General features: G+C 36.8%; 1 protein-coding gene across 3 annotated transcripts in view; it reads right to left on the bottom strand.

The window, feature by feature from the left end:
- Positions 1–11,550, bottom strand: part of SLC7A11 (solute carrier family 7 member 11) — a 104,062-nt gene extending 92,512 nt beyond the window's left edge. The window contains exons 1-2 of one of the 3 annotated variants that reach the window (XM_049709269.1): positions 11,116–11,550; positions 651–915 (exon numbers count right to left, since the gene is read on the bottom strand). In XM_049709269.1, the coding sequence (XP_049565226.1) occupies positions 651–915; positions 11,116–11,226 (376 nt within the window). In that variant the 5' untranslated portion in view covers positions 11,227–11,550. Of the gene's footprint in view, positions 1–650; positions 3,310–11,115 lie in introns of those variants that run through there. The other 2 variants (XM_049709268.1, XM_012531358.3) reach the window with 2 other exon arrangements.
- Between the last annotated feature and the right edge of the window lie 3,012 nt (positions 11,551–14,562).

Raw genomic sequence — 14,562 nt, forward strand, 5'->3', positions numbered from 1 at the left:
CTGGGGAGAGATGAAAAGTTGAAAAAACTGTGAACTATGCCCAGACCCTTGCAATATTCTCATTTACAAAAGGAATTGAATTGTATGCCATCACACTTCTTTCCACAATAAGGACTTCTGAAAGAATACTGGGAACTGACAAGCGCCTGAAGTTAAAAAATTAAAAAGGAAAAGACTGCCACCCATTTGTTTAGCCAATAAAAAGTCAGTAAAACTTCTGCTGAACACTCAGTTCTGTGTCTAAACAGGCCACACCGGGTTTCACTTCACAGGTGTTTCATTCAGTGCGCCAGCTGCCAAGATGCCCCAAACACAGGTAACTGAGCACAAATGCCTGGTACAGAAAGCTTGCCTGTATTTTACTGGGTCATCAAAGCTAGCCTTGACGTTCATTGCCATAGGGAAAAATCAGAAAATAATCTATCTGAGTCAGGAAAAGCGAGCGCAGCCTACAGGTCGCAATTTCAGGGAATTCAGGATTCTGCCAACAGTGGAGAGTGTGCGTGGACAGTTCGCATACCTCCCCCCAGATCAGAAAATCTGGGGGAGCCCCGGCCATTCATTCCCTCCTTAGAAATCACCCTCTGTTCTCCCAGAGAGCACGGCACCCAGCCCCACAGACACACCCCCAGAGAAGCGGCAACACTCACCAAACAGTGACAGGACCCCGCAGACCGTCCAGACAACCAGGGACAAGCCCACGCTGCCCGTGTTCTGGAGCACGCCCTTAGGAGAGATGAAGATTCCTGCTCCGATGATGGTGCCGATGATGATGGAGATCCCTCTCAACAGACTGATCTTCCTCTTCAGCACAACTTTCTCCTGCCCAGGTGGCTCCTTGCCACCCAGGGAAGACAGCCTCGTGTTAACACTGCCCTGCAGGTAACCCCCATTGGAGATGGTGGATGCCACAGCCTTTCTGACCATGGTAGTGACCCGCAGGGTAAAAAGGAAACAGAGCAAAAGAAAGAAAGAAAAAAAAAAAATTAAAAGAATAAAACCTCCAAACTTTCAACTTTGGTGTCTCTTGGGGTGACTGACCGATTTGATCTCTTCCTCTTTGCCTTCGGATTCCTTCTCAGCGCTAGTGTGCTCCCAGGTAAAAACTCTAAGGTGTATTTTCACCTTCCGCAATCTAATTGCTCACAGGAACACCTGTGTGCTCGTTCATGGTGTTCTGGTTTCTCCACCTCCCCGACTACCTCTGCTGCTGAGGCTGCGGCTGCCGCCCTATCATTACAGCCCAGCTCAACTTCCTCATGGGCTGGTATTTAAGCTGCTGCCTGTCTCACCAACTTACTCCAGCTAGATGATGATGCAAATTCTCCAGGTTTGCATCAGCCACATGAGAAGGCTCCAGCATTACTCAGCTCTTTTTTTTTTTTTTTTTTTACCACGAGCTGCAAGTTGCTCAACTGACCAAAGCTTTCAGAGAACAAAGCACACTCTTAACGGGGATCTTAACCAATCCAGAAGTAGTAAATTCGGAACAGACCTTCCGAGCGATTTCAAGCAACTCCTAGTGAGGGACAAAAGCTCTTCACTCGAAAAGAAAATGAAAAATGAAACAGGAAATGATCACTGTGTTGCAAGGAGTTTCTTTTCTTTAACGTACAAATAAAATCGTTTATACCAACCTTTTGATCACAGAACAGAACTCAAAGCTGCATTGTTTATAACAACAAAATTTAGATTTCGTGATGTTTCCTGCTTATTTAAATTTCTTTTTGGGTTTCCTAGCAACACGGTCAAATCTAATATTTACAAACCTAGAATGATTCTGTATAGCTGCTGTCACGCACATAACAACTGTGAGTTTTACTTAACATTAAAAGATAAAAATTATTTCTTACTACCCATAATAACACCGGTACTTAAAATTGTCATCTGAGTGTGACTACTTCAAAAATTACAGTGACTCCAGAAAAGAGTCATTTTCTGATTCTCATAAGTGCTAGGTGATCTCCTAAACTAAGTAAAAGATAGATTCTTCATTTGCATGTTGTTCCAAAAAATTACACACACACACAAATCTAATTTCAATATTAAGCAAAATTTACAATGATATAAAAACATGCATATAACAAAGGCTTGAGAAGGGATACACAGAATAAAATCGAGGAAAGTGTTAAGATTATGTAGGAATTTTTTCTAAAGTATAGCAACTATTGTTATATTATGATTATAAACTTAGAATGAATTAGAAATATAAGCTAAGATTAAAATGTTTAGTTTGCTAATAAGGACCTACTGTATAGCACAGGGAACTCTACTCAATACTCTGTAATGGTCTATATGGGAAAAGAATATAAAAAAAGTGGATATATGTATATGTATAACTGAATTACTTTGCTGTACACCTGAAACTAACACCACATTGTAAGTCCCCTATAGTCCAATAAAATTTTTTTAAAAATGTTTAGTTTGAAACAGTAAGAAAGGCAAACATTTTAAAACCCTATTAACTTTCTTAACCAAGTGTCCATAAAACAAATACTGAAAGAAAAGAAATCCTAGGTATCACTTTTGGCTGTGGTCATAGGTGGTTTTGGATTCAGTGAGAAGAATTAGATGCTATCATTACCCTGAAGCTACATTTGCAAACGCGATTAAATATGCTTCTGAACAGCTAAGCAAAGACAACAGACAGAAAACGTGTGTGCAAGGTGGAGGTGGGGATGGAGAGGGGGTCAGGATGACACAAGAAAGGAACAGCCACTAGAAAGTAACATGGAGAAGGTCAGACTGTTTTCTGCTACGTTGGCACCTGAGGAAATGATACCACGTCAGTGCTCGATCATCCAGATAACTGAGGCTGCATCATTTCTTATTGGTATTATGCAGCTAAACCCTACGTAATTTGCTTTGAGTATACCAAGTTAGGGTTTTTATCAAGCCAAAATAAATACTTTTCCCAGCTGCATGGCTTTCAAAAAATAAAGATGGGTAGTTTGCCTCATCCAACCTTGTTGAAATGCCAAAAAAAAAAAGAAAAGAAAACGCTATAGGAAAAAAAGGAAGATTCTGTTCCTCTTCCTCCTCCTCCGAGTCCTTCAATCACACACCTCTCTTGATTAATGCACATAATGAAGAGAGGAGAGGCCTTTGTTTCCCAAAAAGATTAGCCCCGAAGAAATACGAGTTAAAAGTGCAACGCAAACTAACGCAGAGCCACAGTTCAATTTTAAATTTTGTGCTAAATGACTAAACTCATAAATTGAGAGTAAGAGTGCATTCAGACAGAAGTTAGATACATTCTAAAGGAGGAAAAATATTCTTTTACTATCAAATGACATTCTCCTCCTTTGGAGTTTTGTTTTTGTTTTTGTTTTTTGCGGTACGCGGGCCTCTCACTGTTGTGTCCTCTCCCGTTGCGGAGCGTAGGCTCCGGACGCGCAGGCTCAGCGGCCATGGCTCACGGGCGCAGCCGCTCCGCGGCACGTGGGATCCTCCCGGACCGGGGCACGAACCCGTGTGCCCTGCATCGGCAGGCGGACTCTCAACCACTGCGCCACCAGGGAAGCCCCCTTTGGAGTATTTTTAAAAATTATTTACAAAGAAAAGTTACTGAAGTTAGAACAATGGCCAAAAGGATTGTACTATCTATATAAAAGACAGTCACATTCAAAACCTCTGCATAGCTGCAAAACAGTTACCGAAGACACCAGTATATCTCATCCAGTCACCCAGAAATTTACCGAAAGTGTAGTTTGTAAAGAAAATATTGAGTTACCTTCTGGGTTACTTTATAAATCAACAGTCCTAAACTTATAAATTAAAAAATTGTATGGTCTTCAAATATGTGTGTATCGTGAAAATTAGTTCCAAGCAAATGCATTTATATCCTCCGTCCTGTTTAGGCCTTATTTTCAGCATTCCTGTCAAATTGGGAAACTATTCGAGTGCTATTTACAAATATTAATTTAGTGCACAAGAAATAGCCCCCGTTCCCTAAAAGCATTTCATGGAAGAAAAAGATGTGATATATCATGGTAGCTTCCCTTTTCTGGTAATAATTTCTGTTCCATGATTATAACTATGGGCATATAATGAATGACCGGGCCAAATATAATCATCTCCCCAGCTGCAGGGTATAGGAATGTGGCCTGAGCTGGGATATTTCTAAACAGAATTAGATTTATTATTTTTTTCATCTGTCAGAAGTTGTAAAGATGTGACCCTAGAACAACTGGAGGCCATGTCCCCTGCCATGTTGAGAAAATCCTTGCAGAAAAAAAGAGAGTAAGCAGAGAAGAGAGATACTTAGTCCCAACATCATCAAGCCCTGTTTTCATTCCTTTCTTTTTTTTTTTTGCGTTACTTGGGCCTCTCACTGTTGTGGCCTCTCCCGTTGCGGAGCACAGGCTCCGGACGCGCAGGCTCAGCGGCCACGGCTCACGTGCCCAGGCGCTCCACGGCATGTGGGATCCTCCCAGACCGGGACACAAACCCGCGTCCCCTGCATCGGCAGGCGGACTCTCAACCACTGCGCCACCAGGGAAGCCCAAGCCCTGTTTTCATTCCTAAGGAACTCAGATTGGCTCTGGATCCTGAAGGTCTTCCTTCAATTCTATAAGCTACTTAGTTTCCTGGTTAAGTATGCTACCTCATGCTACACACGAGAAAACAATTGCATTTGGGCAGTCGAGTTAAATGTAAATGGCATATCATTAAAACCTCTAAACTAGGTTAATATGGCATATGGATAGCCACATATGATAGCCCTTAGACACATATGGGTATCAGCACTTGAAATGTGCCTAGTCCAAATGGGGATGTGCTGTGTGAAATATCCACTAGAATTTGAAATCTTTTTTTTAAAGAACAAATAATATCTCCTTAATAATTTTCTTATCCCTATTCATTTCTCCAGCTTCATTATATTTTTAATATGGCTACTTAAAAATTTAAATCATATGTGTGGTCCATATTGTTGGACCAATTGTGGTTCACATTGTTTCTAATGAACAGTGCTGATCTACAAGAAAACATAGACTGTATTTCCCAACTTGGTATAAGTGGGGATTTCTTAAAAGGGACACACGAAGTACTAACCATAAAAGAAAGGTACATTGTAATATATTAATATTAAGAATTTCAGTTCATCGAAATATACGATCAAGAGATTCATGATACAGGGTTTCCCTGGTGGCGCAGTGGTTGAGAGTCTGCCTGCCGATGCAGGGGACATGGGTTCGTGCCCCGGTCCGGGAAGATCCCACATGCTGTGGAGCAGCTGGGCCCATGAGCCATGGCCGCTGAGTCTACGCGTCCAGAGCCTGTGCTCCGCAAAGGGAGAGGCCACAACAGTGAGAGGCCCGTGTACCGCAAAAAGAAAAAAAAAAAAAAAAAGAGAGATTCATGATACAAAATACATTATCAAAATACATAATCAAAAGTGAACCATAAGGTGGAAGAAGGTATTAACACCTGGCAAAGATCCCATATCCAGAATAAATAATACATTTCTACAAACCAATAGGAAAAAGACAGATAACCCGGTAGAAAATGGGCAAGAAATTTCAACATACACTTGATAAATACATTTGATGTGAAAATCTACAGTAAATGGACATCTTTTTGGAAAACAAATAGATACTGAAATGGCCCTGAAAAATAGAAAAATTAAGCAAATAGAAAAAACTGAATAACCATTTAAGGTGGTAATCAAGGATATCCTTGGCTCAAAAAAACAAAACAAAACTAAGCTTCATTTGATTTACAGATAAGGCCTACCAAATTTTTATGAACTAAATAATCTTTCTTAGAAAAGTTATTTAAGAGAATGGAGAAAGAAGAAACATTATCCAACTCATTTTTGTGAGTCTAGTGTAGGAGTTGGCAAACTTTTCTGTAAAAGGCCAGGTAGTAAATATCTAGGCTTTAAGGCCACACGTAGTCTCTGTCCAGTGTTCTTTGTGTGTGTGTGTGTGTGAGTGCATGTGAATGCATTTGTGGTTTACAACACTTTAAAAATGTAAAAATGATTCCTAGCTCTTGTGTAGTTTGCCAACCCTTGGTCTAGTAATACCCTGACTGCAAACAGGATAAGGTCATGCAGTCACTGCACTAGCTATGACAGATGACTTTGTAAATAATTTTTTATTAAAGCATAGACATGCCCACTTATTTGTATATTGTGTTTGGCTACTCTCACACTACAACGGCCGACATGAGTAATTGCAACAGAGACTGAATGGACCACAAACTGGAAAATGCTTACCATCAGCTCTTTACAGAAAGTGTGCTGACCCTGGCCTAAGAGAACACGCAGGAACTGCCAACCCATTTTTTATTTTATTTTGTCTCTTCCTAGTAACTGTTCTTGAGTATTCAGAGCTTGCTAGTCCTACAAGATAGACATGCTGCAGCCTTAGGGCATTTGCAATTGCTATTCCCTCTGCCTGAAATTTGATTCCCTTAATATCTACATGTTTCATTCTCACCTGCTGTACTAACTTCTATCACAAATAATCATTCTTTTTCAGTTAGTTTTATTAATTTTCTCTGTACGTCGTTAGATTGTGAGCGCTGTCATCTTGGACTGAATTTTTATTTCTGCATCTTGAGATGCCTACCCTGTAATGTGTTACAGACTACTAAGTACTGGATATGTATTTGATAATTATTAACTCCCAGAAACATAAACAATATTATTCTATAGCTCTACTGGGGGAAAAAAGGGGTGGATTAAGGGGAGAGAGGAATAGCCAAAGAGACAAGTCATCGTCTTTCATAGCAGAAAGTTGATATATAACATACAAAACAATAACTGTAACCTAACAGGACACACATATTATTTAGAGATATGGACACAAAGAATAGGAGAAAAATCAGGTTCTGGGGGAACATGTTGTGTCTGGGGAGCACCAAGAAGGGTAGGGGAAGGATGGAAAGGGATATAAAAACAGGAACACCAATCGTGTTATAAGCCTTATAGAATAACTTGAATTTTCAAACTGTCTTCTTATCTTTGATAAAAATAAGACCAAAAAATAAAATAAAATTTAACAAAATATAGCTAGATTTGGATAAAATAACATAAAAATGGGAAGTGGTTAAAGTAAGATTACTAAGGCCTTTTTACTTGAGCATAGGAAGGTAGAGGTATTACTCAATTGGATTATATAAAGTTGTGTATTCATGTGAATAATTTAAGAGGAATTATAAAAAGGGAAGAAAGGAAGGAAGGAATAAATGAGGGAAGGAAAAAAAAGAGAAAAGAAAAAACAGAAGTGATTCATGACTCCCAAATCCAAAGAAAGGAAAAAGGAAATAGAAAAACCTCAGTTATTCCAGACTGCAATCAGGAAAGAGAGAAAAAAAGAGCCAAGTAAGGGCAAGCTAAACAAAACACACAAAATTAGATGATAAAATATATCCAAATATATGAAGAATATCTATAAATTTAAATGGAGTAAAAGCACCAGTTAAAAGACAAAGATTTAGATTGAATTATAAAAATTCCACATTCGGTTAGGTTCTACTTACAAAGAACACATGAAGTTAAAACAAAATAACTTTAAGATAAAAAATTATTATGGATGAAGCCACTGTGCAAATAAAATATATTTATGCACCTGAAATATAGACACAACATAAGTGAAGCAAATTTGACTGAATTACAAAGAAAATCTGATACACAATTGTTGGCAACATCAACACTCTTATTTTATTTTAATTTTATTTATTTATTTATTTATGGCTGTATTGGGTCTTCATTGCTGCACGCAGGCCCTCTCCAGTTGCAGCAAGCGGGGGCCACTCCCTGCTGCAGCGTGAGGGCCTCCCACTGCAGCGGCCTCTCCCACTGCGGAGCACAGACTCCAGGCACGCGGGCTTCAGCAGCTGTGGCACGCGGGCTCAGTAGCTGTGGCACGCAGGCTCAGTAGCTGTGGCTCGCGGGCTCTAGAGCACAGCCTCAGTAGTTGTAGTGCATGGGCTTAGCTGCTCCGCGGCATGTGGGATGTTCCCAGACCAGGGCTTGAACCCATGTCCCCTGCATTGGGAGGTGGATTCTCAACCACTGCACCACCAGGGAAGCCCAACACTCTTATTTTAACATTTGTTGAATGAATAAGAAAAAGTTTTATCCATTGTAGCCAATTATTGATGTTCTATCCAAATTTCCTCATGTCACTATTTTTGTTTCTGTGTACCTACTTCCTGGCTTGTGATTTTGCTTTATAAAGCCATAGCTGTGACTCTTCTCAGAGGACTGCCCATGGACTAATGGAGTCATTTCCCAGGTTCATAGAACAGGAAGTACCTGGGAGTTTACATCCCTTACGAGATGTCAGCCAATGACCCACTGATCTGATTATATGAAAGTCCAATATCCTCGCCTTGAGTTGAGAAAAACTCTAAGGTATAGTTTACCCTCAAGAAGTTCTTCCTGCAGAATCAGGCTGGAATGTTACCCGAAAAGTTGTATAACGAAAGTTGTATAACGAAAAGTTGTATATTTGCTTGTCTTCTTCCCCCTCCTTGCCCTGTTTTCTGTATTCCCTTACAAGTTTTCATGAAAGCATTTCTTTAGAAAATCACTTGCATATGATTCCTCATCTCATGATCTTTATAGAGAATCTGAACTAAGATGGTTGATATTGAATATAGTCTAGAATGTAAACTCTAAGAAAGTGATAGTGTAGTTTACTCACTCATCTGTCAAATGGCAGTAAGGACCCCATAACTAACAGCAAGTAGAGCAGTCATAGCCCCTTTCAGGCTGTTGTATTGCAATTACTAAGGCTTTCACCTGAGGTGAACTGGAAAAAAACACAGCTGGAAAGGGATGCACTGCCTTGTGCAAGTTCTTTGGTATCTGAGAACACAAGAAGCATTCCTCTTAATGTCAAGAATAACTCAAAGAAAATTTTTGTTACCATTATTTAATAGTATCTATGAGGTACTAGCCACTGCAATTAGAGAAGAAAAAGAACTTAAGTATTTAAAAATAAAAAAGAAAAGGCAAAAATGTTCACTATTTTATGATTAATTACATGTAAAACACAGAACATTCAACAATAACAATAAAAAATTCCTACCAGAATCAAAGAATTTATAAGGTAATTAATAAAAACAAATAAATACAGAAAATCAGTAGATAATAAGTGTATATATCTACAAACAAGTTAAATGAAATAATGAAATCAGTTGTCATTTATACTAACAATGATAAATTTAAAATCAAAGAATGAACTTAATAAGAGACTTGTAAAACTTATATTTTAAAAAGATCAGCTTCACCACATGGAAAGGTATGTCATGTTCTTGGATAGGAAGACTAATATCATAAAGCTGTCAATTTCTTAAATTAAATTATAAATAGAACATGATCCAGAGGAAAATGCCAAGAGTTTGTTGGTTTTTAAGTGATTCTGCACTTATACAGAATACAGTTTTTAATTCTGAAAAATAAGAGCATTAAGGGAATACTAGGTTATCAAAATATACTACAGTTATTCATTAGTTAAAATTTGTGGCATCAATACATTAAAAACCAAGTAATAGAAGAAAATACAAATCCCAGTATTGACCTAAATACATTCAGGACTTTATGATAAAAGTGTCATCTCAAACTACAGAGGAAAATATGGACTACTCAATAATGATGTGAGGGAAGCTGGATAACCATTTAGAAAAACATAAACTTTTATGTTTTACACACCATATAAGAGGAATAAAATCCTAATAGGTCAAAGGTATAAGTGTAAAAATAAAATCATAGAAGTCCTATAACAAAACATGTTATAGAATTCCTTTAGAATCTAGGAGTGCAGAAGGTTTATCTAACTGACACAAACTCCAGAAGTCATTAAAAAAATGATAATGTTAAGAGGATACAAATTTTAAAATCCATATAGCAGTAACCCCCCCCCCAAAACTCAAAAAATAAAATGGGAATGATATATTTAATATTACAACCAAAGATCTAGCCTCTTTAAATTTAATAGTTTCATACAAGTAAATAAGAAAAAAAGACAATCCAACAGAAAATTAGCAAAGCATATGAATAAGTTCTTCACAGAAAAGGAAACACAAATGACTTTCATAAATATGACCAGATTTTCAACCTTACTCATGTTGAGAGAAATGCAATTCCATAAATCAAGAGTGTGCTCAATAATGAATAGAGCTGGTTGAAAGAGACTCTTTCTTGAAGCAGCTCTTATAGTCCAAATTTGGTAATTTGAGCATCAGGAAAGATAATGATTGCAATGAATTATAGCATACTTTTGTAATGGTGTGTATAGTTTACTTAGGAAAGGTGGGGAGAAGGAAAAGAAGAAGAAAAGTTCTCTAAAGAATCACCACTAATACATGTAAAATGATTCATGGATAAACAGAAATTTTGAATGCTTCAATAGTTAGAAATTAATCAGCAGTTTAAAAATCATGTATAACAAATGGACAAAAAGCATACTGGTAGTTTTATAGGAAAGATCCGTAAATAATCAAAGAACACATAATTCATGTCTTAAGCAAACTGTCACCCAAAGTAGTAAAAGAGAAAAAACTCCCAACTCTTTAATTATACTCCCAGTGTATTTAATAATTCATAATTATCATCAGGCTATCTCAGTAATATAAAGTAGTTACCCTGTTTTATTTTTCATCATAACAATTTATTTTTCATCACTGCTGAGATAGGGAATTTCCCAAGACCTAGTACCTAGCACATAGAATTCCCTTGATAACATATTTAGAATTATAAAAATACCAAAAGAATTTAAGTATTTATAAATTTATCACATTAAGTTGACATTTTTCTGTACATTAAGTTGACATTTTTCTGTACATTAAAAATCACCGTAAACATAGAAATAGGCCATATCTGAAAGTTAATATTTATATTTCCAATAAGAGAAATACTTAAAGTCTAGAATATATAAATTTGCAAATCTATGAGAAAAGATAATCCAAGACAGAAAGGATTTAATCAAACTATTCCAGAGAAGAAAACCCATTTGGCAGAAAACATAAAAATGTGTACCTAGTCACTTTATTGACAAATGGTAGTAATAAATTTGACTGGAAGACAAGCACCACTTAGGAAAATCAAATGAGGTTTACTAAAGCACAGAGAAGGAAGCAAATGCACTCAAGGTATACCTCAAAGTTCTCAGCTACATTCTTCAGCACAGACAGAAGTTCAAGTTCACCAGGTGTAGACCATAAGATATGAATGAGATGAGCGAGGTCCCCCTGGCTTTCTGTTAGCATGACATCTACTCTCCAGATCTAGCCTTACATAATCCTGGAGCAATTGTGCATGTAAACCAGTCTGAGTAAGTGCCAAGATCACCTGATCTGGGCCAGGTTTACCTCATCAATCTCAGAAGTGTACAATCTACAATTTGATTACAACTTACCCTATGTTTTACTCCTAGACATGAACAAACCTTCTCATCCAGCCTCCTAAGCCTTCCTGGGGTCAACATAGTCTCATCCAAGACAGAATCAGAAGAAGAAAACACATTCTTCTCAAATACACATGGAACAGTTATCACAGTTGACCATACACTAGGCCATAATACAAATCTCACAACTTTTCTGAGAAAAGATATCATACAGATTATGTTTTATGACCACAACACAATCAAGTTAGAAGGTGCAAATAAGAAAATTAAAATCCACATAAAAAAAATCATTGGTCAAAAAATAAATGGTAAGCAATTTAAAAATCCTTAGAGATTAATAAAAATGAAAGTACTATACCTAGATTTGTGGAGAATACTTAAGGCCTTTCGAAGAGAGGAATGTATAGCCTTAACTACTCACATTAGAAGAGAAGAAAGATTAAAAATTAAAGAGTAAATGTCCAACATAAGAAATTAGAAACAAACAATAAGCCCAAAGAAAGTAAAGAAGGAAATAATTAAAAGTATGAAATGGAAGTAAAGAAAGGAAATAATTAAAAGTATAAAATGGAAGATGAAGATGAAATAAAGAAGTCAATAAACTCTAAGTTGGATCTTCGACAAGTGACAAAATAAAAACTAGCCTCTGGTAACACAGATGGATGAAAAGAGAGAGAATGCACACATAATTTTATGAGTGATAAAGGAGACATAATGCTAATGATGTAAGTGAACTTTAAAAATAGTAAGTAAACATTATCAGCAACTTTATTCAAGTTTACTTGAAAACCTAGGTGAAATGGAAAAATTTTTAATAGAAAGGTAACCTAACAAAACTAACCTGTGAAGACAGAGAACACCTGAACGGCAATATAATTCTTATTAAAGAAATTGAAGAGTTGTAATGTGTTAACAGAGCAACACAGATGGTTTTACAGGTGAATCTTACCAAAACTTCCAAGATGAGTACAGTTGGAAATTTGCTAACCCTACAACCCACCGATTCTCCCCATAGCAATTTAACTAAGAGAAAGGCTGACACATACACTGCGAGAGGTCCTCAAGAACAGCTAGAAAGCAAAAATTACAAACAACCCAAATTCCCTTCAACTGCAGAATTGTTAAATTATGTTTTATCTACACAATGGAGTGTGAAAAAAAAAAAACTACAGCTGCATATAACAACATGGCTGAATCTTACGTAATGTTAAGTAAAATGAAGTCCCCAAACCCTTCAATAGGATATTCTTTTCATGAAGTTTAAAAACAAGCAAAAGCAAACACACACACACACACACACAATTCCTAAATGGCAAGGAAATGATAAACACTTTAAAATTCAGGGTTATGGGATGCAAAGGGAGAGGATTTGAGAGTTCCTATGTGTCCATGACATTATTTATAAACAAACAGGTAAATAACAATACGGCCATGCATGGTCTAACATGGTTTTGCATCTTGAACCTAGGAATATAATGAATGTAATGCTTGAGATCCTAAAGGAAATAAAAGAAGTAATTGTACCTTCTGGTCTCCTAGTAACAAACCTTAACCAGCTAATTTACACAGGGCAATGAAAGAAAAACTAACATTTTACCCCTCTCAGGTTGACAAATATTTACGATGGATAACATCCACGTTTGGTGAGGTTATGGGGAAAAAGAAACCTAAATATTGATCTGAGAGTGTAAATTTATACAACTCTAGAGAGCAATTTAGAAATATCCAGAAAACGTAAAGTTGCACTTGCCCTATGAGTTATGAATTTCACTTCCAGAAATCTACCGTAAAGAAATTCCGATACAAGTGTTCAAAGGAGACAAGCACAGGATCTCTCATCGCAGCAATGTTTATAACATCAAAAGTGTGGAAACGACCTAACTATTCATCATAGAGCAATGGATTAACTGGCTTATTCCTATAAAATGCGATAAAACTGGTAAAATGTATGAACCAAATGTGCATGTATCAACATCTCAGTGAAAAAAAGCAAGTCGCAGCAGGATACACACAGTGTGATTCCACTTATGTAAAGTTTAAAAGCACACAATACGATTTTGCATAGCGTTTATGAATCCATTCCACATGTAGTAAAAGAACAAAAAACACAAACGGATATAAGCAACTCCAGAAGAGTGGTTACCCTTGAAGAGGAAAGAGAGGGAAGAGTTACAGGAACGAAGCTTTGTTGGACTCTTTAATGTTGTATTTCTTTCAAATAAACTGTGATTTCCAGGAAACACCACATCTGTTAAGTAACGTCTGTTAAGTCCAAATTGTGCACCCTGTGTTTGTTACATTATTTTCTAATTTTTCTGTATGTTTGAATGATTTCATCAATAAAATTTGATTGAATTATATGACAAAATAATCTATTTTAAACTTTACCTGAAGTCCCAGTGAGCACCGTCATGTCCAGGAAGGGTTCATAGCACACACCAGTAAGGGAATCGTTGGAATCTGTGGAATGGTAAGATGTGTCTGGTCTTGCTTGTAATTATTTTACTTAACTAAGCCTAAATTGTGACTTGAAAGAGATTTGGGGAAGAGTACTTAGCCTCCCGTAACATACATTTTTATCAGTCATCAGGGAATGCCTGAAAGCACTCTTTTGTAACAGATGGTTGAGGTTACGTTAAACCTAAACAAACTAAAATCATTCATAAATGAGCAATTTCAAAACACCTAGAGTAATTAAGAGCTTTAATTTTTTGTACTGTGATTTTTTTGGAAAAGGTGTGAACTCCAGAGGAAGTATTCAGAAGCAATGAAGGAAAATTATAAATATAAGTTATAAATATAAATACATGCAACTGAAATATCATGATTCTTATGGTATTTCCATTTCAAAAACTCAAGCTATAAATGAATCTTATGCTTTAATTTCAATCATAACATTGAGTCATCACAATATAAGTACAGGCAAGTCTCAACTTGGATTTCTACTCTTCGTTCTTTTAAGAAGCAGGAAATCTTATAATCTCTGAAAAGGATACACCCATCACCACTACTGACAGCACACCTACGATACGATTTATGTCAACATTCAGTGGTATAATTTGTTAGAGGTCCCGTACTTCATACTTTGTACCAGGAATGAGCTTATTAAAGGAATTTTCCAAAAGATAGTTACAAACAAAATCATTGCTGAATGGAAGGGAGGGTGGAATCTTTGTCTCTAACATAGACCAATTCACAC

Source organism: Orcinus orca, chromosome 4 (genome assembly GCF_937001465.1).
Source record: "Orcinus orca chromosome 4, mOrcOrc1.1, whole genome shotgun sequence".
In the NCBI taxonomy this organism is placed as follows: Eukaryota; Metazoa; Chordata; class Mammalia; order Artiodactyla; family Delphinidae; genus Orcinus; species Orcinus orca.